This window comes from Chrysemys picta, chromosome 10, assembly GCF_011386835.1.
Source record: "Chrysemys picta bellii isolate R12L10 chromosome 10, ASM1138683v2, whole genome shotgun sequence".
Classification (NCBI taxonomy): domain Eukaryota; kingdom Metazoa; phylum Chordata; order Testudines; family Emydidae; genus Chrysemys; species Chrysemys picta.
This window is the reverse complement of record NC_088800.1, coordinates 49,367,364-49,392,707: the sequence shown is the minus strand read 5'-3', so window position 1 is coordinate 49,392,707 and position 25,344 is coordinate 49,367,364. Positions and strand designations below refer to the sequence as shown.

Below are 25,344 nucleotides of genomic sequence, written 5' to 3'. Positions count from 1 at the left end.
CAGCTGTCAGAGACTTTTGCCTTAGCGGTATCCATAGGACCAGCTGTGGTGCCCTCTGGGGTGCTGCGGTCACACCACAGTATATCAGGCGCTGCTGGCCCTACGCCCTCTCACTTCCTTCTTGCTGACAACTCCAAAAGAGGGGCAGGAGGAATGAACACGAGCAACACATCTCAAAGAACAACAGTTATGAAAAGGTGGGTAAACATTTTTTCTTCTTTAAGTGTTTGCTCATGTCGATTCCATTGTAGGTGACTCACAAGCAGAATCCTCCAACGTGGACTCGGAATTCAGTCTTGCAGAGTGGAACACTGCTCTGCCAAAATCAGCGTCGTCTTGAGCTTGTTGGGTCAGCGCATAGTGCAAAGCTAATGTGTGGACGGACGACACATTGGAAAAGACGGGGATCAATATGAAAATTGAAAAGTGGATAAGAAACTGGTTAAAGGGGAGACTACAATGGGTCATACTGAAAGGTGAACTGTCAGGCTGGAGGGAGGTTACTAGTGGAGTTCCTCAGGGATCAGTTTTCGGACCAATCTTATTTAATCTTTTTATTGCTGACCTTGGCACAAAAAGTGGGAGTGTGCTAATAAAGTTTGCAGATGAGACAAAGCTGGGAGGTATTGACAATACAGAGAAGTACCGGAATATCATACAGGAAGATCTGGATGACCTTGTAAACTGGAGTAATTGTAACAGGATGAAATTTAATAGTGAAAAGTGTAAGGTCATGCATTTAGGGATTAATAACAAGAATTTTTGTTATAAGCTGGGGACTCATTACTTGGAAGTAACAGAGGAGGAGAAGGACCTCGGAGTATTGGTTGATCACAGGATGACTTAGAGCCGCCAATGTGATATGGCTGTGAAAAAAGCTAATGCGGTCTTTGGATGCATCAGGCGAGGTATTTCCAGTAGAGATAAGGAGGTGTTAGTACCGTTATACAAGGCACTGGTGATACCTCATCTGGAATACTGTGTGCAGTTCTGGTCTCCCATGTTTAAGAAGGATGAATACAAACTGGAACAGTACAGAGAAGGACTACTAGGATGATCCAAGGAATGGAAAAACTGTCTTATGAAAGGAGACTCAAGGAGCTTGGCTTGTTTAGCCTAACCAAAAGAAGGCTGAGGGGAGATATGATTGCTCTCTATAAATATATCAGAGGGATGAATACCAGGGAGGGAGAGGAATTATTTAAGCTCAGTACTAATGTGGACACAAGAACAAATGGATATAAACTGGCCATCAGGAAGTTTAGACTTGAAATTAGATGAAGGTTTCTAACCATCAGAGAGGAGTGAAGTTCTGGGGCAAAAGACATATCTGGTTTCAAGACTAAGCATGATAAGTTTACGGAGGGGATGGTATGATGGGATAGCCTAATTTTGGCAATTAATTGATCTTTGACTTTTAGCAGTAAATATGCCCAATGGTCTGTGATGGGATGTTAGATGATGTGGGATCTGAGTTACTACAGAGAATTCTTTCCTGGGTATCTGGGTGGTTAGTCTTGCCCACATGCTCAGAGTTTAGCTGATTGCCATATTTGGGGTCGGGAAGGAATTTTCCTCCAGAGCAGATTGGCAGAGGCCCTGGGGTTTTTTCACCTTCCTCTGCAGCATGGGGCACGGGTCATTTGCTGGAGGATTGAAGTCTTCAAACCATGATTTGAGGACTTCAATATCTCAGACATAGGTTAGGGGTTTATTACAGGAGTGGGTGGGTGAGATTCTGTGGTCTGCGTTGTGCAGGAGGTCAGACTAGACGATCATAATGGTCCCTTCTGACCTTAAAATCTATGAGTCTGTGACCAGGTTGCAGCCCAACAAATTTCCTGGATCAGCACTTGAGCAAGGAAGACTGCCGATGACGGCTGCGCCCTAATTGAGTGAGCCGTCACGATCGTGGGCAGGGACATCTTTGCCAGCTTATAACAGTAACGGATGCAGGCCGTGATCCAAGACAAAATTCTCTGGGCAGACACTGGGCGACCCTTCATCCTGTCTGCAACAGCAACAACCAACTGCGTGGACTTACGGAACGGCTTTGTTCTATCTATGTAGAAGGCCAGTGTCCATTTGATGTCCAGGGTATGCAGCTTGCATTCCCCATCCGTTACATGAGACTTTGGACAAAGGACCAGTAAGAATATGTATTGGCCAGTATGGAACTGGGAAACATTTAATTGACGCAGTAGACGCAGCTGGACCTCGTCCTTATCGATGATCGTATAAGGCGGTTCCGACGTGAGCGCCCTGATCTCGGATACCCTACAGGCCGAAGTTATAGCAACTAAGGAGGAGACCTTCCGTGATAGAAACAGGAGGGAGCAGGAAGCCAAGGGATCAAAGGGGGAGTCCCATGAGTCTTGACAGCACAAGATTCAAGGGGGGGGAAACCGGGTCCCGGATATGCGCATAGAGGCGCTCCAGACCTTTCAAGAACTGCGCTGTCATAGGATGGGCGAAGACCGACCTGCCTTGAAACAGAGAGTGGAATGCCGAAATGGCTGCCAGGTGTACCTTGACTGCACCGTTGGCTTGGGCCCTCCACCGTTCCCTGGAGTTGGTGGTGGGTGCTTTTGGTGGGAGGAACTCCCTGGGGCTAAGCCCTTTTGCAGGTCTGGAGTGGGCGTAAGGCCCGAACAGGGTCTTTTGCCCAGAGCCCCCTGGTCGGGCTTGCTTGGTGCCGACTTCTTTGTTTTCTTCTTCGGCACCGCGGATCGGTGCCGGGAAGAGCCTGTTGCCAGGGGTGTACCGAAGCCGAGGCGCTGTGTGCCGTGTCGGGCCGTGCCGGCTCCAAAGCTGGGCACAGGACAGCCTGCATCAGGAGTACCCTAAAGCTTATGTTGCGCTCTCTCTGTGTCCAAGGAGAAAGTTCTTACAGATGCGACAGCACTCCTTTATGTGGGATTCCCTGTGGCAGCTTAGACAACTATCTTGTGGGTCACTAACAGGCATAGGCCTGTTACACGTGGAGTAAGGCTTGAAATCTGGAAACTGGAGCATACCCCGCCTGGGACAAAGTCCCCACCAGGACCCTATCTAACTAGACACTTAACAGCTAACAATGTGACGTGGCGGTGAAAAAAGCCAATGCGGTCTTGGGATGCATTAGGCGAGGTATATCTAGTAGGGATAAGGAGGTGCTGCTTCCGTTGTACAAGGCACTGGTGAGACCTCATTTGGAGTACTGTGTGCAGTTCTGGTCTCCCATGTTTAAAAAAGATGAACTCAAACTGGAACGGGTACAGAGAAGGGCCACTAGGATGATCAGAGGAATGGAAAACCTGTCGTATGAAAGGAGACTCGAGGAGCTCGGGTTGTTTAGCCTAACCAAAAGAAGGCTGAGGGGGGATATGATTGCTCTCTTTAAATATATCAGAGGAATAAATACCAGGGAGGGAGAGGAATTATTTCAGCTCAGTACTAATGTGGACACGAGAACGAATGGATATAAACTGGCCGTGGGGAAGTTTAGGCTTGAAATTAGACGAAGGTTTCTGACCGTCAGAGGGGTGAAATATTGGAACAGCCTTCCGAGGGAAACGGTGGGGGCGAAGGACCTGTCTGACTTTAAGATTAAGCTAGATAAGTTTATGGAGGGAATGGTTTAATGGGATAACATGATTTTAGTTAAATGAACAGCGTGCCATCGCTGGTAAATAGTATCAATGGCCAATGAGGGTCTGGCTGGAGAATCTTGCCTACATGCTCGAGGTTCTACTGATCGCCATATTTGGGGTCGGGAAGGAATTTTCCTCCAGGGTAGATTGGCAGAGGCCCTGGAGGTTTTTCGCCTTCCTCCGCAGCATGGGGCAGGGGTCGCTAGCTGGAGGATTCTCTGCTATGTGAAGTCTCTAAACCACAGGATTTGGGGACTTCAACAGCAGAGTCAAGGGAAAGGGGTTGGGACAGCTTTGTGGCCTGCATCATGCGGGAGGTCAGACTAGATGATCATAATGGTCCCTTCTGACCTTAAAGTCTATGAGTCTATGGGCTAACTAACAATGATTAAACTATTTACAGCTAGAAGCACAAGGCTGAGATAGGAGAGAACCACTGACCACTTGCAAAGCAAGGGACAGAGGTGCTCCGACTGACCACCACAGGCAGTAAGAAGGAATTGAGAGGGCATAGGGCCGGAGATGCACGATATACTGCAGCATGAGCGCAATACTCCACAGCCGGCCCTATGGATACCACTAAGGAAAAAGTCTCTGCGCGCGCCCATGTGCGCGGTTGTCGCACACACACACAATGGAATTGACATGAGCAAGCACGTGAAGAAGAACTGGTCTTCCTGGTGGTCCCTCTGTCAAAGTCTCCCAACCTGTGAGCTGCTTTACAGGTCCAAAGCTTTAACATACATCTTCACAAAGCAACAAAGAGTCCTGTGGCACCTTATAAACTAGCAGACATATTGGAGCATAAGCTTTTGTGGGTGAATACCCACTTCGTCAGATGCATGTGGTGGAAATTTCCAGAGGCAGGTATAAATATGCAGGCCAGAATCAGTCTGGAGATAACGAGGTCAGTTCAATCAGGGAGGATGAGGCCTTCTTCTAGCAGCTGAGGTGTGAAAACCAAGGGAGGAGAAACTGCTTTTGTAGTAGGCTAGCCATTCACAGTCTTTGTTTAATCCTGAGCGGATGGTGTCAAATTTGCAAATTAACTCAAGTTCAGCAGTTTCTCTTTGGAGTCTGGTCCTGAAGTTTTTTTGCTGCAGGATGGCTACCTTTAAATCTGCTATTGTGTGTCCAGGGAGGTTGAAGTGCTCTCCTACAGATTTTTAGATATTGCCATTCCTAATATCTGACTTCTGTCCATTAATACTTTTACGTAGGGATTGTCCAGTTTGGCCGATGTACATAGCAGAGGGGCATTGCTGGCACATGATGGCAAATATTACATTGGTGGACGTGCAGGTGAATGAACCGGTGATGTTGTGGCTGATCTGGTTAGGTCTGTGATGATGTTGCTGGTGTAAATATGTGGGCATAGTTAGCATCGAGGTTTGTTGCATGGATTGGTTCCTGAGTTAGAGTTACTATGGTGCGGTGTGTGGTTGTTGGTGAGAATATGCTTAAGGTTGGCGGGTTGTCTGTGGGCGAGGACTGGCCTGCCTCCCAAGGCCTGTGAAAGCGAGGGGTCGTTGTCCAGGATGGGTTGTAGATCACTGATGATGCACTGGAGAGGTTTTAGCTGAGGGCTGTAGGTGATAGCCAGTGGGGTTCTGTTGGTTTCTTTCTTGGACTTGTCTTGCAGCAGGAGGCTTCTGGGTACACGTCTGGCTCTGTTGATTTGTTTCCTTATTTCCTCATGCGGGTATTGTAGTTTTGAGAATGCTTGGTGAAGATCTTGTAGCTGTTGGTCTCTGTCTGAGGGGGTGGAGCAAATGCGGTTATACCTCAGCGCTTGGCTGTAGACGATGGATCGTGTGGTGTGTCCGGGATGGAAGCTGGAGGCATGAAGGTAGGCATAGCGGTCGATGGGTTTTCGGTATAGGGTGGTGTTAATGTGACCATCACCTATTCGTACCGTGGTATCTAGGAAGTGGACCTCCCATGTAGATTGGATCCAGACTAACATGGCTACCCCTCTGATCTTCACAAAGATTCACTTTACAAACTATCCTGCCCAAAAGATAGGATTGCGATTTTCTTCAACTAAGAGGGATAAATGGATAGCATTCCCTTTAGATCTATCAGTGCTTAACCAATCAGCAAGTCAGAGTTCACAGTGCAACATGAGTCTCATCCTGTCTCTAGGAGTCAAACATACCATGCTCACAGCACTTTTAGCCTCCATGACACCAGAAACAAAACACAATTGAATTTGGTTTGCTAGATAGTTTTATTATGCTTGTGGTCATATTTTTTAAAACTATACATAAGTGAAACACAGTCTATCCTATCTCCTTTGAGTTATATTGAATTCGGTACAGAAATTCTGTATTTATTCTACATATAACCATACATATTAGGGACCAATCATAGGTTTCTCTTTCTGATTCTCATAGACTAGCACAATGCTGCAATAAAACGGTTACCTACCTTTCGTAAATGTTGTCCTTTGAGATGTGTTGCTCATGTCCATTCCATGGCAGGTGTGCATGCGCCATGTGCACTGTTGGAGATTTTCCTTCCAGTGGTATCTGGGGGAGCTGGCTCTAGCACCCCCTGGAGGCCTGCACAAATGTGCCAGTATAAGGGGTGCCACCGGCCCTGCGCCCTTCAAGTTCCTTCTTGCCATCAACTCTGACAGCAGGGTAGGAGGACAGGTCATGGAATGGACATGAGCAACACATCTTGAATAACAACAGTTACGAAAGGTAGGTAACCGTTTTTTTCTTCTTCAAGTGCTTGCTCATGTCTATTCCATGTTAGGTGACTCACAAGCAGTGTCCTTGGAGGTAGGCTAGGAGTTCATGGGCGTGCCGATAGCAACACAGCTCTCCTGAAACTAGAGTCGTCTCTGGCCTGTTGCCTGATTGCATAATGGGATGCAAACCTGTGGATCAACGACCATGTTGCAGCCCTGCAGATGTCCTGGATTGGTATTTGCGCCAGGAGGGCCACTGAAGATACTTGTGCCCTTGGTAGAATGGGCCTTCACAATGGCCAGAGGCAGGACGTTCACTTGCTCATAGCATGCCCAGATACAGGCCATAATCCAGGACGAAATCCTCTGTGAGGACACCAGGAGACCTTTCGTTCTATCCGCGATAGCGACAAACAGCTGCATTGATCTATGTAAGGGGCTCATCCAGTCAATATAGAATGTAGACATCTTTCCTCCTCTGACTTGTGGTTTTTGGGAAGAAGACTGGCAGAAAAATATCTTGGTTGACATGGAACTGCAATACTATCTTGGTAGAAAGGCTGGGTGGAGACACAGTTGGATCTTGTCTTTAAAGAACAGTGTAAGGAGGCCCCGAGGTTAAGGATGAAGCTCTGAAACTCTCCTAGCCAGTGATTGCCACCAGGAAAGTGACCTTCCAGGAGAGAAGCAGCAAGGATGCCAAGGACTCAAACGGAGGCCTTGTGAGCCTAAAGAGTACCAGGGTTAAGTCCCAAAGCAGAATTGGGTCACGGACCTGTGGGTAGAACCTCCTTGTTATCTCCTGGGCGAAGACCAATCTGCCTCTGATTGGGGGACAGAACGCCGAGATGGCCACCAGATGAACCTTGACTGAAGACAGTGAAAGGCCTTGCTGCTTCAGGTGAAGAAGATATTCCAAGATGGACTGCAAGGATGCCTGTGATGGGCACAGGTTCTGCTTGGCTGCCCAGCAAGTGAAGCGTTTCCAATTGGCCAGGTAGGTTGCCCCAGTACAGAGCTTTCTGCTACCTAGCAAAATTCGCTAGACCTGCTCCAAGCATGCTCCCTCATCCAGATTTAGCCATGCAGCAGCCAAGCGGTCAAGTGCAGGCCTACTAGATTCGGATGGAGAATTTGCCCATGGTCCTCTGACAGCAAGTCTGGTCTAAGAGGGAGCATCCACAGGGCTGCAACTGCAAGATCTAGGGGCATGCTGAAGAGAAAGTTACTCACCCTGAGGTTCTTCGAGGTGACCCCCTATGAGTGCTCCATTTCAGGTATTGGTGCATCCCTGCACCTTTGCTCAGAGAGATTCAGCTGCAATGCCTGTGTGGGTAGCACATGCATGATGCCTATCTCGCAGCACCGTTGACACCTTATCTAGTGCATGTGCAACCTGTACCCCTCCTTCTCTACTGTAAAGTACTTTTATGGATTCCAAAGTAGAGGGGAGGATGGGTTGTGGAGCACCCATAGGGGGACACATCTTGAAGAACCTCAGTTACTGCACAAGGTGAGTAACCTCCTCCTCTTTGAGTGATGTCCCTGTGGGTGCTCCATTTCAGGTGACTCTAGAGCAGTGCCCTCATGAGGATGGAAGGAGCTTTGGACTTGGTTGGTTAATAGAGGATAACACCGCTAGCATAGCCGTGCATCTGATTCTGGGCCATGTGTAATTGCATAGTGTCTTGCAAATGTGTGCTTCAGAGGCCAGGTGGGAGCTCTACATATGAGTGGGACCTTAATAAAGGCTATGGACGAAGCCACTGATCTGTTAGAATATGCTCTGGTGCCTGCTGGGGGTTGTATGCCAGTTACTTGATAGGACAGATGAATACAACCTGAAATCCATTTTGATAGTCTCTGCGCTCAAAAAGCCCCTCCTTTGGATCATTCTGCCACAGATACAAATAGTTTTGGGGATTTTCTAAATGGTTTGGTTCTATCCAGGTAGAATGCCAGAGCCCGTCAAATGTCTAAGATGTGTAGCGTAGCTTCCTGTGCATTCTCATATGGTTTGGGGAAAAATGCGGGGAGATGTATAAGTTGATTAACGTGGAAAGATGAAGAAATTTTGGGCATAAATTTTGGATGTGTCCACATAGTAACCTTTTCCTTAAAAAATATGGTATATAATGAGTATGCCATGAGTGCCCCATCTCACCCACACGTCTGGCTGATGTGATTGCTATTAAGAAAGTGACTTTCATGGAAAAGTGTAGTAAAGAGCAAGTCACCAGGAATTCAAATGGCGATCTAGTAAGAGATTTAAAAACAAAATTCAGGTCCCATGGCGGCATGGGTGCATGCAGTTCAGGGTGGATTGTCTGAATTCTTTTGAGGAAGCGTTTAGTGATTGGATGGGCATATACTATTGTGCCATCAATTTTTTGGTAGAAGGCGTTGATAGCAGCTAGGTGTACTTTAGTCAAACTAAGAGATAGTCCAGAGTTTAAGTCAAGTATGTAATCTAATATGAAAGACAGGAGTGCGGAGACCACAGTGTTGTGTTTGTCAGTGCACCATGCAGTGAATCTCTTCCACTTCTGCAGGTAAGTTTTACCTTCTACTGTTTAGTATGGTATGCTTGACCTGTTCCAAGCAGGCTAGTTAATCATGAGTGAACCATGGAGAAACCACACTTTCAGGTGGAGATTCTCTAGGTTCAGGTGGTGAGTCTGTCCTGCGTCTTATGATAGAGCTATCAGGATGATCCTGGCTTTGTAGGTTCTTATTTTGTGTATCACTCTCCTTAACACTGGTATGGGTGGAAACACATATAATAGAGGGGCTTGCCATTTTAGGAGGAATGCATTCTCCCCATCGATTGGGATCCCAATCCTGCTCTAGAGCAGAATTACAGGCATTTGTTGTTTCGATCTGTCGCGAAGAGATCTATGTTCGGTTGGCCCCACTGTTGGAATATGTTGTGTAATATCACGTCATTCATCTCCCATTCGTGAATTTTTCTACTGCATGTGGTGTTCTTGCATCCCGGTAGATAGGAGGCCAAGATGCTGATATTGTCTCAGATGCACCAGTTCCAAAGTTCCATGGCTTTGGTGCATAGTGAGTATGATCGGGCTCCTCCTTGTCTATTTATGCAGAACATGCAAGCAATGTTGTCAGTCATTACTTGCATGTTCTGGTTCTTTAGCATAGGCAGAAAGTGGAAGCAAGCATTGAGAACTGCCCAAAGTTCTAACAGATTTATGTGCAGGCTCGTTTCTTTGGGGGACCACCATCCCTGAATTGTGTGTTGTTGAATGTGTGCTTCCCATCCTATGAGGGAGGTGTCTGTTGTGAATCCCGCATGAATGGGATCCCTGAACAGAAATTGCTGGGTTGTGTCCACCACATGAGTGATGTCTTGATTTTGGCCGATATTGCGAGTCATCTGTTTAAGCAGTGTTTGTGTGGCCTATAGATGGTTGCTAACCAGCCCTGCAGACAGCACATGTGCAGGCCCACATGTTTTACCATGAATATGCTTGCAGCCATGTGGCCTAAAAGTTGGAAGCAAATGCGGGCTGTTACATGTGGACTGTTCCTTACCGTATCTGCAAGATTGTTCATGTAGTAGAACCTGCTTGTTGATAGTGACACTTTGGCTTCCACTGAATGGAGGTAAGCCCCAATGAATTCCAGTTGTTGAACAGGGCCTTCAGTTGATTTTTTCTCATTTATTTGTACATCCAGGTATTGAAAGGAAGAAATAGTCTGTCGAGTGATCCAGATGACCTCCTCTCGAGACTGGGTTTCAGTAGGCAGTGTCTAGATAAGGGAAATTATGATTCCTTGTTTTCTTAGGTGTGTCACCACGACTGCAAGTTTTTGGAAAAGACTCAAGGTGGATAGACCAAAAGATAAGACTTGGTATTGGTAGTGGTCTGTTCCAAGTGCGAATCTCAAGAACCTCCTGTGGGCAGGATGTATGGTAATATGAAAATAAGCTTCTTGTAGGTAGAGGGCTGAAAACCAGTCCCGTTGTTCCAGTGCTGGTATGATTGTTGCTAATGTGACCATCCTGAATCTTTGTCTTCTGACAAACTTGTTTTCTGAGATCCAAGTTGGACCGCCACCCCTCATTCTTCTTCTGGGTTAAGACGCAATGGGAATAGAAAGCCTTCCCTCTGTGGTGAGTGGGAATTTGTTCCATTGCACCTAGTTGTATCAGATGATTTATCTCTTGATGCAGTAGATGCTCGTGAGAAGGGCCCCTGAAGAGGGAGGGGAGGGTGGGAATAGAGATAAATGGGATGGAGTAGCCCGTATTGATGATTTCTAGGCCCCATTTGTCCATGGTGAGTGAATACCACCTCGGGTAGAAGGGGAAGAGGCAGTCTCCGAATGGGTATATGGATGGTGTCGTCAGCACTGTAATAAGTGGGAGATCATTCAGACCCTCAATTAATCTTTCAAATTTGCTGTGTTGAAGATGAAGAAGGTTGAGATGCTGATGATGGTGGTGGTCTGTGTCTTTGTAGTCTCTGTCTCTGCCTTTGTTGTTCATAAGGGTGTTGCTGTTGTTATGGGTAAGGTTGATGTCGGTTTCACTGGTATGCTTGGAACCTGTTTTGCCTCCATTTTGTGGCATGTGTATAGATGTCAAGCGTGCAGAGGGTCGCCCGGGGAGTCCTTTATGGTGTGTAACACCTCATTAGTTTTTGCTGCAAAGAGCATCTCACCGTTGAACAGCTGGTCTTCCACTGTGGATTGATTTCACATGGGAAACCCAAGGAGTTCAACCATGAAGCTGAACGCATGACTACAGCAGCGAAGGTGGATCTTGCTGCTGTGTCTGCTGTATCCAGGGACGCCCGTAATGCTGTCCTTGCTATAAGCTGTCCTTTGGAAACCAATTGTTTAAAGTGGTCTCTTTTTCCCTCCAGAATGTCATTAATAAAATCCATAAATTTACCATAGTTCCTGTGATTATATTTGGCCAGCAGTGCGACATAGTGGGCAACTCTGAGTTACTGTGATGTGGAGGAGGAATAGACCTTGCGGCCAAACAGGTCTCAGCTTTTACCATCCTTGTCAGAAGGGGTGGGCCTATACTGTTGTTGTCTCCCTCTCTGGTTGGCCACCTCTACAAGAGAATTTTGTGTGGGGTGGATAAATAAGAACTCCGTGCCTTTTGAGGGGACACAATATTTTGTGTTGGCCCCCCTTACACGTAGGTGGTATGGTGGCAGGAGTCTGCCAGACTTTCTTAGCAATTTTAGATGTTGAGGAGGTCTGTAAAATGTCAAGCAGCTCATGTTGTGCTTCCAGTACCTCTTCAAGAGCTATTTTCAGATCATCTGGCTACCCTTTTGAACAACTCCTGAAACGGTTTAAAGTCTTCAGCGGTCATTGGTGGAGGAGGCATAGTTGCTTCATCTGCATAAGTTGAGGAGTTGTTGATATTGGGGAAGATTTCTTGTTCTATACTCTCCGCCAGTTCCTCTATGGGCTCTTCTTGAGGTTTGGAGTCGCAGTCACCGAAGGTGGCAGCGGGGATCTGATGCCTTCCCAGTGTGGGCTAGGAGGTCTGATATCTTGCCTTCTATAAGGTCCCCAAGGATCCCATTACTGCCAGTGTGTAGGGAACGGCATGGGGGGACCCATCCATGGGTGTCCGTACGATGTCATCTCTATACATCGTTCTTGAGTGTAGAAGTCCAGATGTTATTGATGGTCAGGCAGGAGAAGAATGGCGGGGGGAGAACACCCCTTTTACCTCTTCATCATCTTCCTTGCTCGAAAATGCAGTGGCCCCTGGTGACAACTGATGCTCTGGTACCGTGGCACCGGGGAGCAGTCTGTGCTGAGTAGTGGAGATTCCGGCATTGAGGCTACCACCAAGTCCTTCTGATGAAGAAAGTGGTGCAGTGCCTCAGCTTTGTTGCTGATGATGTTGGTGCTGGTGCTTTCATTGGTGCCGTTGTTTTTGTAAGAGGTGGCATGGTCATTGGAGCTATTCTCAGTGCCGCCTCCTTCAGTGGCGTCAATGGTTCCATGGTGGATGTGACGGTGCGCGACTCACCGCTGCGGCGCCTCCTGCTAGTTGTCTCAGGGAAGTAGCGTTTCTAGCCTCCAGAGCGCCCTCTGCAGGCTGGTGTCCCGCTGCCGCTGGCCCCCGTGTCCCTCCCAGGACCCGGTGCCCCTTGTCTTTGGGGGTGCTGCCCCCTGGCAATTTTTTCTCATTTATTTGTACATCCAGGTATTGAAAGGAATACCCCCGCAGTCTCAGGGTCTCCCCACGCAGGGGAACCCCCAACCCTCTATCCCTACCTTGCCTCAGTCGTGGGCTACTGCCAGTCATCATCTAGCCCCCGCTCACTGGGGCAGACTGCAGTGTAAAAGCTACTCATCATAGGGAAGGGGGGTTTGGACCTGATGCCTCTGCCTACCCGTGGGCTGCCCCTTGCAACCTCAGTAGCTAATTGGCCTTCCACTAGGCCGCAGCCTGGGGGGTTTCCAGGCCAAAGCTCCCCAGCTCCCTTGGCCTTCCCCCAGCCTGCTCCACTCCAGGTACCTTCTCTCAGCCCCTTGCAGCCAGGTCTCTCCCTCTCAAAAGGCTAGAGAGAGAGTGTCTGTCAGCTCCTGGCTCACTGGCCTTTTATAGGGTCAGCTGTGGCCTGATTGGGGCATGGCCCCAGCTGTGGCTGCTTCCCCCAATCAACCTAGCTTTTCCTTCCCTGCCACAGCCCTCCCCCCGGGCTGTTTTAAACCTTTTTTAAGGCAGGAGCGGGTGACCACCCTGCTACAGTGGAGGAGGGCTTGGTCTTGCTTCAGCGCTGGGGATTGGCATGGGTCACAGCACGGACAGTGCCAGATGTTCCTGGTGCCCCATATGTATTGAGGAGTTGTACAGTCAGCACTGATGAGAGCGATCTGGCTGGAGAGTGTTTTCTCTTGGATTGCTCTCTGTATGGCAATGAAGATACTTTTTTCCTCACCGTTTTTTTTGAGGAATGAGCTTTTGCTGAGGTCGCTGGAGAGGCCTCCCTTGATCTGGCTGTGGTAGGAGTGTGTTGACCCGATTCAGAAACAGGCTGCAGGGACTTTTCCATCAGGATCATTTTAAGCCTCAGGTCTCGGTCTCTATGAGCCCGGGCTTTGAGGTTGCTACAGTGAGCACACTTTTGAGGTATGTGCGACTCACCTAAGCATTTCATGCATTGTGAGTGTCCATCCGACACAGGCATCACTTCCCTGCATGTCTGGCAGCATTTAAAGCTGGATGAACTGGGCATTTTTCTGTTCAAACAGGGGAGTAGGGAGGAAAAGATTTTTTTTTTTGGTGACCGGGAAGTAAACTAACTAAAAAGCTTACACTATCCAAGCAATCTAACTTATCCTAAAACTACTGAAAACAGTTTGTCTTTGAGCAACTGCTGGGAGCTCAGTCTCAGGCCAGGGATGGTTGAGAAGGAAATGAGGGGTATGAGTCACACGTGCGCTAGATTAGGCTCCAATGGCACAGTGAGACAGGCATCACAAATATGCAACCTGTACAGGCACTGCTGCTAAAACTCTCCAAGCAAAGTCGCAGGGATGCACCAATATCTGAAGTGGAGCACCCACAGGGACATCACTCAAAGAAGAACCAATGCTGGCGAGGCCATACTGGGGCAATCAAAATAACCTTTGCCTTGTCCTTTTTGATCTTAAGAATCCTGTAAACTAGGGGAATCGGGGGAAAGCGTACAGCAGGTCGTCTGACCATGACCATAGGAAGGCATCAGAGAGAGCCTTTGCCTGGACCGAGCCTCAAGCAAAAAAGTGGTGACATTTCTTGTTCTGTGAGGAGGCGAAAAGGTCCACCTGGGGAGTCCCCCACCTCTGGAAGATGACGCTGGTGACCTGCGAGCGGAGAGACCACTTGCTATGAGAGGAGAACAACCTGCTGAGGCGATCTGCCAACATGTTCCGCTCTCTGGAGCGATGCGACACCTCCAAGTGAATGGAGTGCTTCACACAGAAATCCCACAGCCTAAGGGCTTCCTAACATAGGACCTAGCACATGCCCCTCCCTGTTTGTCGATATAAAACATTGACACTGTATTGTCAGTCAGTACTTGCACCTCTCTGCCTGAGAGCTGTGGAAGGAACACCTCACAGGCCAGGCGTATCACTCTGAGTTCCTTCACCTTTATGTGTAATGATAGCGCATCCCTCGACCAGAGACCTTGGGTCCTAAGGCTGCCAAGGTGGGCCCCCTACCCCAGGTCTGACATATCTGATACCAGCATGATCGAAAGCCACAGGGACTCAAAAAGGTACTCCAGATAGAGCCAAGGCCAGGTCTAACCACCACGTCAGGGAAGCCAGGACTAACTCTGGAATGGGGAGAGTCCAGATGGTGCCTGCACAGTGAGTAGACCAACTCGAGCCACATCTGAAGCAGTCTAAGATGCAGTCACACATGTCACACCACAAAGGTACATGCCATCAGGTGGCCTAGTCAACATAGGCACACCCAGGCAGTCATCAGCAGGCGTGCTGACACTTAGGTGATTAAGTCCAACATGGCTTTGAGCCTGTCTCCGGCAGGAAGTCCGTGGCCTGAGAGGCGTCAAGTACACGGTCCTATAAATTCTATTCTTTCCACCAGGACCAATGTTGACTTCTGCTCATTTATTAGGAGGCCCAGCGCTCTGCAAGTGGCTTGTACCAAGATGCTGTGATGGACTTGACCCCTTGAAGCACCTGTGTCCCCGAAAGATGGAGATATAGAAGTATGTGTCCTTCAAAATCGAGGGCAGTGTACCAGTCCCCTGGATCTAGCAAGAGAAATAATGGAGGACAGGGAGACCATGCGGAAAAAACGGTTACTCACCTTTTGTAATTGTTGTTCTTTGAGATGTGATGCTCATATCCATCCCAATTAGGTGTGCGCGCGCCGCGTGCACAGCCATTGGAAAGTTTTTCGCCTACCAGCATCTGTCAGGTCAACTGTGGGAGGCCCCTGGAGTGGCGCCTCCATGGTGCTCAATATATGACCCAGCCGACCCATCACCCCCTCAGTGCCTATGCCGACAGAAGGGAAGGGGGGGCTGTTGGAATGGATATGAGCAACACATCTCGAAGAACAACAGTTACAAAAGGCGAGTAACCATTTTTTTTTCCTTCGAGTGATTGCTCATATCGATTCCAATTAGGTGACTCCCAATCCTTATCTAGGCAGTCAGATCGGCGTGAAGGACTGCAGATTGGAGCACCATTCTACCGAAAGCCGCGTCACCTCTGGCGTGCCAGACAATGGCGTAGTGCAAGGTGAAGGTATGCACCGAGGACCAAGTCACCGCCCAACATATTTCTTGGATAGGCACCTGGGCCAGGAATGCTGCCAACAAGGCCTGGGCCCTAGTGGAGTGTGTGGTGAGAGCTGGGGTTGGCACCCTGGCCAGCTCATAGCAAGCGCGGATGCAGGACGTGATCCAGGAGAATATTCTCTGAGAGGAGACCTGGAGGCCCTTCATCCGGTTCACTACTGCCACGAAGAGCTGGGTCGGTTTTCTGAAGGGTTTAGTGTGGTTGATGCAGAAAGCCAGGGCTCTGCGGACATCGAGTGAATGCAGCCGCTGTTCCCAGGAACCAGCATGAGGTTTCAGGTAAAAGACGGGCAGGAAAATGTCCTGGCTGGTGTGAAAGTTCAACACCAGCTTAGGGAGAAAGGTTGGGTGTGGTCTGAGATGCACCTTATCCTTGTGGAAGACTGTGTAAGGCGGCTCTGAGGTGAGCGCCTTCAGCTCAGAGATGTGTCTTGTAGACGTAATGGCAACCAAGAAAGCGGTCTTCCAGGAAAGATACAGGAGGGGGCATGTGGCCAGCAGTTCAAACAGGAGCCCCATGAGCCTTGAGAGAGATCCCAGACAGGATAGGCTGGTGGACCTGCAGGTATAGAGGGTCTAAGCCCTTGAGAAAGTGACCAACCATAGGGTTAGTGAAGACAGAGCGGCAGATGCGTCTGGTTGGAAGGCCGAGATGGCAGCAAGGTGAACCCTTATGGAACAATCTGCCAGGCCTTTCTGTTTCAGGTGCAGGAGGTACTCCAAAATGAGGGTTACCCTCTCTCGAGGGGGGTGCGGTCACACCAACACGAAAATCTCTTCCACTTTGCCAGGTATGTGGCTCTAGTGGAGGGCTTCCCGCTGCCTAGCAGGTCCTGTCTTACTTGGTCCGAACACAGAAGCTCCATGGGGTTCAGCCATGCAGCTTCCAAGGTGGAGGGACCAGAGGTCAGGATGGCAGAGGCGACCGTGGTCCTGAGTGAGTAGGTCGGGAAGGAGAGGCAATGTGACCGGTATGTCCACCGACCGCTCCAGCAGTGTGGTGTACCAGTGCTGGCGAGGCCACACCGGAGCTATCAGAATGCCCCCTCCCTGCGGATTTTGAACAGGACTTTGTGCACAAGAGGGAACGGAGGAAAGGCGTAGAGCAGGCGACCTGTCCAGGGTAGAAGGAATGCATCAATGAGGGAGCCCGGGCTGCGACCCTTGAAGGAGCAGAATGCTAGGCACTTCCTGTTGCTTCGGGTAGCAAACAGGTCGACCTGGGGAAAGCCCCACCTTTGGAATATGTGTCCAGGAGTTAAAGTTGTAGCAGTCCAGGAGTGCCTGCTGATTAGCAATCCTGAGCTGGAGTCCCCCTGTGGAGTATACATTGCAGCCAAACAAGTCCAGCTGCTTGGCATCCTTAGACTTAGGTGCCGAGGCCTGCTGCCCGTGCCTCTCCTTCTCATTCATGGCTGCAACTACCAGCGAGCAGGGCTGCGGGTGCGTGAAGAGGTAGTTGTAGCTCTTCAAGGGTACAAAGTTTTTTCGTTCAACCCCTGTGGCCGTAGAGGGAATAGAGGCCGGGGTCTGCCAGATGGTTTTGGCATTGGCCTGAATGGTCTTGATGAGGGGCAGGGCCACCCTTGATGGACCTTCTGGGGCCAAAATGTCCATCACCGGGTCCTCCGATTCCACCACCTCCTCAGCCTGCAGACCCATGTTGCGAGCCACCCTGCGCAGGAGGTCTTGGGGGGCAGCACAGAAATAGAGGTGCTTGCCAGGGGCTTGTCAGGGGAGGAGGACGAAGAGGCCAGAGAGGGGGGAGAGGGTCATCTCAACCTCCCTGTTCTATGGGGGCTTGATGCCCCATGTCACTGACTGTAGGTCCAGGATCGGAAACCAGAGTTGGAAGGGGTCCCGAGGTGGGGATGGGGCATGATGGTTCCTCTGCACCCCGAGGAGTGGGCCAACTGGCCGAGGCTTCCGGCACCCTTGTTTCAGAGGCGGCTGACTAGGAAGCTCCAGACTGTGCACCCTGGGCCTGGTGGTACACCCACGGGGTCCAGAATGGCCACTGGGTGGGCCCCTGCTCGTGCAGCGGCCATAGTCCTGCCCCCACATCAGGGGGCTACGGTTAACTGGCAGAAGTCCCAATCCGAAGAGACAGTGACCACTTCTCCGAACCCGAGGAATGAGATCGGGACCGCAAGAGCCAGGGTGGTACCTAGCAGATCTGCACCTATGAGTGGTGAGAAGGAGGGTGGTGCCGCGACCTGGATCGGTACCGTGGCCAGGAGCTGCACCGAGCCGGTGAATGGTACTGGACCAGTGTCGGGTCCGGGACCTGCTCCATGAAGGTGACTGGCGAGCGATGCGGTGCTGTGATCGGGAGCGCTGATGTGATCCGGAATGGCACCGCGAGTAGGACCAGCGCCATGATGGGGAGCGGTGCCAAGGCTCACCCAACGGAGCCAACGGTGTCGACGGATGGATCAGTGCTGGCTTGCCTCGAGACGGTGCCATCCGCTGTGGCACCGGAGGCTCGGTGAGAAGCAGAGGGGACCCCGGTGCCGTCATGGCGATGAGGTCCCTTGCAGCCGCAAAGGTGTCCGGGGTGGATGGTAGCTGAACTTCCACCACGCTGCAGGATGGGGAGTCCAATGGCACCGGACTCAATGGCTCTCCCCACGGGTCCGAAGTCAACGGTGCCCCGTCCATGACCTTCACTCCTGGGCACTCCTCCCCTGGACGCACCACAGAGGTCGGCTCCAAGGGGCCGGGTCTCTGCCACCCTTTTCTGGCTTCCAGTGTCACTTCGGTGCCACGGAGTGGGAGCGGTGCCAGGTCGATGTTCCCGGCTTCAGTGCCGGGGAGCGGCAGTGCCGTGGGTCTCGGCCACAGTCCATCTGCGGTGCCGTGTCCACCGCCGCCAGGATGCTGCGCACCAAAGAGTTCGGTGCCGGGTCCTGCCACATCGAAGGAGGCTGGGGTCTAAGAGCCGCCTCCATAAGGAGCTGCTTCAGGCAAAAGTCCCACTCGTTTTTAGTCCAAGGATGAAATCCCTTGCAGATCCTGCACTTCTCGGCTTGGTGAGCCTCCCCCAGACACTTTAGACAAGAGTCATGGGGGTCGTCCGTTGGCATGGGCTTGGAGCAGGATTTGAAGGACTTAAATCCCAGGGACTTGGGCATGAAAGCCCCAAAGAAAGACAGTCAGGGTGGAGGGTAAAGCCCCCCAACCCAACTGCCCCTAACTACAACAAAACAAAAGAAACTACCAACAAAAATCAGAACAACTACTATCTAAATGAATCTAGGGACACATGGAAAACTTGCTAAGCAAGCCGTCACAGTTCCAACAACCATCACGGGCCGTAAGAAGGAACTGAGGGGGTGCCGGGTCGGCAGGGTCATATATTGAGCGCCGTAGAGATGCCACTCCAGGGGGCTCCACAGCCGACCTGCAGGATGCTGCTAGGGGAAAAACTGTCCAACAGCCGTGGACATGGCGCACCACACCTAGTTGGAATCGATATGAGCAATCACTCGAAGAAGAACCTCATCTTCTTGAGATATTTGTTGAGATGATGCAGATCTAGGATGGGCTCAGGCTCTCTTTTGCCTTGGGAATCAAGAGATAGTGGGCATAGAATCCTTTCCCTCTCAGTTCTGGAGGAACTACCTCCACAGACCCTGTCCATAGGAGGACTTGCACCCCCTGGACAAGAAGTTACTTGTGAGAAGGGTCCTTGAAGAGGGATGGGGAATGGGGGAAGTGATGTATGGATTGAAATAAACTGGAGTTTATTTCACCCAGTGGTCCAATGTTATTGATGCCCAAGCAGAGAGGTATGGTAAAAGGCGTTCCAAAAACAAAAAGGGGGTGTGCTGATCCAAGGGAGAGACTGGTAATCCATCCCTGAGCATGCCTTCAAAAGGACATCTGTTCCCGCTTGGGAAACGGCTAGCGCCCGGCTGAGCAGTGGCAGAGGCCAGCTGGCCCAGCTGGCATCTGTAACCTCTCCTCTCCTCTTTCTGTTGTAGGGCTCGAGTCTGGGTGGAGCAGAGAATCTAAGGGGCTGCTGAAGCCTGAAGTGCTTTCGTGAGGCCGCTGCTGTATAAACACCCAGGGACCGCAGTGTGGCTCTGGAATCCTTGAGGCCATGCAGTTTTGAGTCCATCTGGTCCAAAAATAGTGAGGACCCTTCAAATGGAAGATCCTGCACTAGCTGCTGCACCTCTTATGACAGTCCGAAGACTGCAGATATGAACCTGGCTGCCAAATCTACTGCATCCAAGGCAGCTTGGAGGGAACTTCTGGCCACTGCCTTTCCTTCCTCCAAAATGACCAAGAATTCCTGCCGTGATTGTTGCGACAGGTAGTCCTTAAATTTGGTCATGGAGTCCCAAACATTGAAGTCATATCACCCCAGCAGCGCCTCCTGGTTTGCGATACAGAGTTGGAGACTTGCAGTAGAATAAACCTTTCTACCAAAAAGAAGCAAGTGTTTTGACTCATTTTTTGGGGGTTGCACGGGACTGGCCTTGCCTATCCCTCTCATTGGCTGCAGCGACCACCAGAGAGTCCAGGGACAGGTGAGAATATATATACTTGAACCCTTTTGTGGGCACATAGTACTTCTTTTCCACCCTTTCAGAAATTGGGAGCAGAGATGAAGGCATCTGCCATAGTGCTTTTACCTACTTATGCACAGGCAGAGCCACCTTGGCAGGAGTCACAAGAATATCAAAAAGGGCGTCCATTGGCTCTTTGAACTCCTCTGCCTCCAGGCCCAGGTTGGCAGCCACCCTCTCAAGGAGCTCCTGGTGGGCTCGCAAATCATCAGAAGGCAGGGCGTTAACAGGACCCACGAGTGCCTCATCTGGGGAAGACGAGGGGGATGCCAGTGTGGACGAATGGCCAGATCCTTTACCTCTTCTATGGCCATCTCAACTAGGGATACTGCTGGGGTTTTGGTACCGGGTCTGAGTTTGAACCTGGCTTCAGTACTGACCACCACAGATGGGTACAGATGGAAGGTACGAGAACTGTCCCAGTGCCGCTGGGAACCCCCAGGGGTTCCAGTACTGCCACTGGACTGGCCACTCCCTGGAGGCCACAGGCCCATAGATGGGCCAGCACAGAGGTCCACCTGGTATGCCAGGTGATGGCGCCTCTTTTGAGGGGACGCTGCCTCCCTCAGAGTCTGACGAGGGCTTCTCATATGAAGACTAGGGCAGTGTCATTGATGCACCCTCTTGCCGGCTATGATGGGGAGCTGGAGAACGATGCCTCTGTACCAGAGACCAGCTACAGGAAGACAGCTATCGGTGCTGGGACTCTGGTGAGTGGCACCGGGACTCCAGTGACTGGTGCTTGGTCTCAGGGGATCAGTGCCATGTGACCAATGCCTAGGATCGGGTGATCGGTGCCAATTCTCAGGCGACCAGCACCTGGGCATCGGCGACCGGTTCCAGCCCGCTGGAGACTGACGTCGGGAAAGTGATGGAGACTGGTGTTGGGCTGGGGACCATGGTGGAGGGCATAGGCACGGACTCTGTGGCTGGAGCACCCATGGGGAAAAATGGTAGGTGCTGAGCACCCACCAGCAGCCCCCCTATCAGCTCCCCCCACCAGCACCTCCTGCTCACCCCGGCAGGCCCTGTGGATCAGTGCCCCTCCCAGCCTCCTGCATGCCTGTTTTGCGGTGTGCAGGAGACTGGGAGACTGGGAGGGAGTGGGGAGGAGAGAGGATGCGGCGTGGTCAGGGGAGGGAGCGGAACCGCGTGGGAAGAGGCAGTGCGGGAGTGGAGAGGGGGCAGGAAGAGGCGGGGGGGGCCTTGGGGGAAGGGGTGGAGTGGGGGTGGGGCCTGGGGCAGAGCCAGGGGTCGAGCACCGCCTGGCACTTTGGAAAGTCAGTGCCTGTGATGGAAGGCCCAGTATAGGCTTCCCCCGCAATACAACTGCCCTCGATGGTTCCCTGGTGGTAGGCGCGCAATTCCTAGATGTAAGAGGAACTGGCAGGGCCATCAGGTCCCTGACCACCTGAAAGGCTTCCAACATGGAGGGAGTCCTCAGGTGTGCTGTGCCTCTGCTATTCCCAGGCGTATGGGGTGGCTCCTAGGTTGGGCTGTGCGAGTGGCCTGGCAGAGGTCACGTCTCGCTCCCCAAGTCTCTATGGTGCCCTTTGGGCACTGGGGAGCACTCTCTTGGGGCATGCTTCTTGTGCCACTTTCTCGGCACTGGGGATGTAGAGCAGTGCTGAGGGGTGCATGGTGCCAGAGGCACACTACACACTGAGGCAGATATGTTCAGTGCCAAGTCCAACCAGCTCGGAGCCCAATCTAAGCACGGCTTCCATCAGCAGAGCTTTCAACCTGATGTCCCAGTCTTTTTAAGTGTGGGGTATAAAGCCCTGGCAGATCCCACACTTCTCTTACATGAGCCTCCCCCGGGAACTTTAAGCAGCTGGCATGGGGAATCACTCTTGGGCATGAGTTTAGTGCAGGCAGCACATGGCTTGACACCCAGAGACCAGGGCATCCCAAGGGAGTATACTGTTCCAGCAACTGTCATGGGCGGTAAGAATGAACTGGAAGGACGCAGGGCCGGCAGTGCCCCTTATACTGGTGCATAAGCATAGGCATCCAGGGGGTGCTAGAGCTGGCCCCACAGATACCACTGGGAGAAAAATCTCCGGCAACAGTGCATGTGGCTTGTGCACACCTGAGAAATTACTTGAAGTAGTCTGAGTTACAAACTCTGCAAGGGAGCACTTAAATCTAAACCAAAAGCCTTTTTAACTGGAATTTAAATATAATTTCATGGAAACATCTCTATTGGATTTTACAAATCCTAAAATTATTTTTATACAACTTAAATTCTGGGCAAAAATTGACTAGACAGTATCTCTTTAATTTACTTATATAAGGTGTATACTTGAATAACTAGTTACTGAGTCCTGGAAACCAAGACCTGTTTTGTACAGGTACTTTATGAAACCAGTTTAAGTCTCTCTTGGATCTTTTATCTCTGCTGATTTTTAAACGCCATAGATTTTAGAATGAAAGTTTCCAAAAGAGATGTATAAATTGTGCTCACAAAATCTACTTGGGGATACAAACATGTACATGTTTGCACAAAGAATGCAGTTACATACACAGAAATACTGACTATAGAAGCACACACCCATTTGCATGCACATTTATCCATTCTAGGCATGCAACTATATTTTACACATGCATTTACCTGCTTGTGCCCACATATTTTGACACATTTTAAAAACTCTGGCCCTTACAAAGTCCCTTTGTCTATTGTTTTTGTTTCTTATTATTTAGATTGTAGTAGTGCCCAAATATGCTAGGTGTTTTATAATATAGAAAATGACACAGGTCCTTCAGCCAAAAAACTTTTAATAGCACATTTTCCTTCCTATGCCAAGGGTAGAGGTGCTACATATACTGAACCCCAATCTGTATTTTTTCAGCCATAAACACAGCACCTCACCTCTGAGAGGGATGAGAGATGACTGGGTAGTTTCAACCCTATATGTCTCTGCCCTTCTCTGGTGAGTAAGAAAGGGGTTCTTGAATAATCAGTGGGGCCAGTACCCTATACCACAAGAACATATGGACCTCTATCTGGGTTTGGTTTGCCTCAGGCACTGATCTGAGGAGAAACTAAGCAAGAAAAAACAGTGTGGGTCAACTACATGCAGCAGGGTAAACCCACTAAATAAGCTTCCCAGGCACTTTGAACCCTGATTTGAACCCAGCACTTCAGTAATGTATTATTAACCGTCCCATTGCTCCACCAGCCCTGGACCAGCAGTACTCACCTGCAAGGTGCGGACCTGAACCCGATTTGGCTCAACTGTGTAAATGCTTTCTTCATGCATGGCAAGCACTGGAGAATCACAGAGAAAAGAGCCTGGAACATTCACAAGAATACCATCATTAGAATAAATGGCTACGTGCTATCAATCAAAGTAATGCATGCTCTTTAATTCATGAAGCGACTAGTCCCCAGGGGCGGCTCTAGGCACCAGCAAAGCAAGCACGTGCTTGGGGCAGCCCATTTGCAGGGGCGGCAGGGATCCAGCATGGGAGCTGAGAACCAACAGGGGGCCCTGGGAGCTGTAGTTCCTTGGTTAGCTCCCTGCCTATAGAGCCAGCCCTGGAGCAGGGAAAGAACTACATTTCCCAGCATTCCCTTAGCCACTACCAACAGGAAAGAGGGGGAGGGAGTGAGGAAGCTGAGACCTCACTCTGCAGCCTGCTTTGAATAGAGAGCTGCACTGTGAAGGGTAGGGATACCATATTTTAACATTCAAAAAAATAGCACACTCCATGGGGAGGGAGGGTAGCCCCCACCCTGCCACCATCCACTCCCTCTGACTGCCCCCCACAGAAACCCCAACCCATCCAACCCCCTTGCTCCCTGTCCCCTGATTATCCCCTCCCGGGACCCCTACCCCAACTGCCCCCCAGGACTCCGCCCCCTATCTAAGCCCCACTGGTCCTTGTCCCCTGATTGCCCCCACCCGGGACCCCACCCCCTATCTAAGCCTCCCTTCTCCTTGTCCCCAACTGCCCCCTCCTGAGAACCCCCCCAACTTCCCCCCTAGGACTCCACCCCCTACCTGTCCCCTGACAAACCCCTGGGACTCCCATGCATGACTATCCAACTGCTGCCTGTTCCCTGACTGCTCCCCCGAACCCTTGACCCATCTAACCTCCCCTTCTCCCTGTCCCTTGACTGCCCCCTGAACCTCCGCCCCATCCAACCCCCCCTGCTCCCTGTCCCTTGACTGCCCCCCCAAACCTGCTACTCCTTCTCCAACCCCCCTGCCCCCTTACCGTGCCACTCAGACCAGCGTGTCTGGCTTCGCGCAGCGCCAGACACGCTGCTGCATACATGCTGCCGTGCTCCCCTGCGGAGCCACAGCCCCCCCCCCCCCCCCAGCACCTGCCTTCCAGATTTGAACACCTCAAAATTCAGGAGTGCTCAAGCTCAGTTTTGGCAGCTGTTACTTCATTTCTCCCAAATCAAATATACTGATCCACTGTAACTTGCTATAGAAAAAGTGGGATAAAATTGAGCAAGAAATGCTTCCCAGTGGTTATTAGGACTGGAACTGCTATTTTCAACAGCCATTGCCTTTTGTTTATTTAAAAGGAAGACAGTGATATTGCATTGGCAAATTCCCCATAGAAAGAAAGAGTGGAACAAAAGAATAATAAAGGCACCTCAACTTTTCCTCATTTATGTAGGACAGTCTTATAATATGCATCCAGATATCCTCCAATCACACAAGCTGAAAATTGTTCCCTTTACTGCAGTTCTGTAACCATATGGGAACCAATCCTGGCTGTGTTCTGTGCACATCCAAAATTCCTGCTGAATGACCCGCCCTGGGAGCGAGTTACCAGTGACCCAGGGCTGCGACAGCAGGAGGGTGCAGTTGGGGGGGGTGGGGAGAACCCAAGGCTGGGGTGGCAGGAAGTGTGTGTGTGGGGCAATGATGGGGGGTAGGCGGGGAGCTCAGAGCTGGGGCGGCAGGGTGTGTGTGTGTGGGGGGGGGGAGAACCTCGTCAGGAACTACATCCAGAGTGTGAAATTATAACTCTAACACACATGTGTCAAACTCAAGGCCCGCGGGCCACATCCGGCCCGCCATACAATTATATCCGGCCCGCGAAATCGTTTTATATATCTGTTTTTAATGGCCCTGTGATATGACGCC

At 50.6% G+C, this 25,344-nt stretch overlaps 1 protein-coding gene across 23 annotated transcripts in view; it reads right to left on the bottom strand.

Annotated features, from left to right (window-relative positions):
* IFT140 (intraflagellar transport 140) overlaps positions 1-25,344 on the bottom strand; it is a 248,755-nt gene that overhangs the window by 134,007 nt on the left and 89,404 nt on the right. For all 23 annotated transcript variants that reach the window (XM_065558612.1, XM_065558607.1, XM_065558616.1 and 20 more), the window contains one exon: positions 23,437-23,528. In XM_065558612.1, the coding sequence (XP_065414684.1) occupies positions 23,437-23,528 (92 nt within the window). The remainder of the gene's footprint in view (positions 1-23,436; positions 23,529-25,344) is intronic.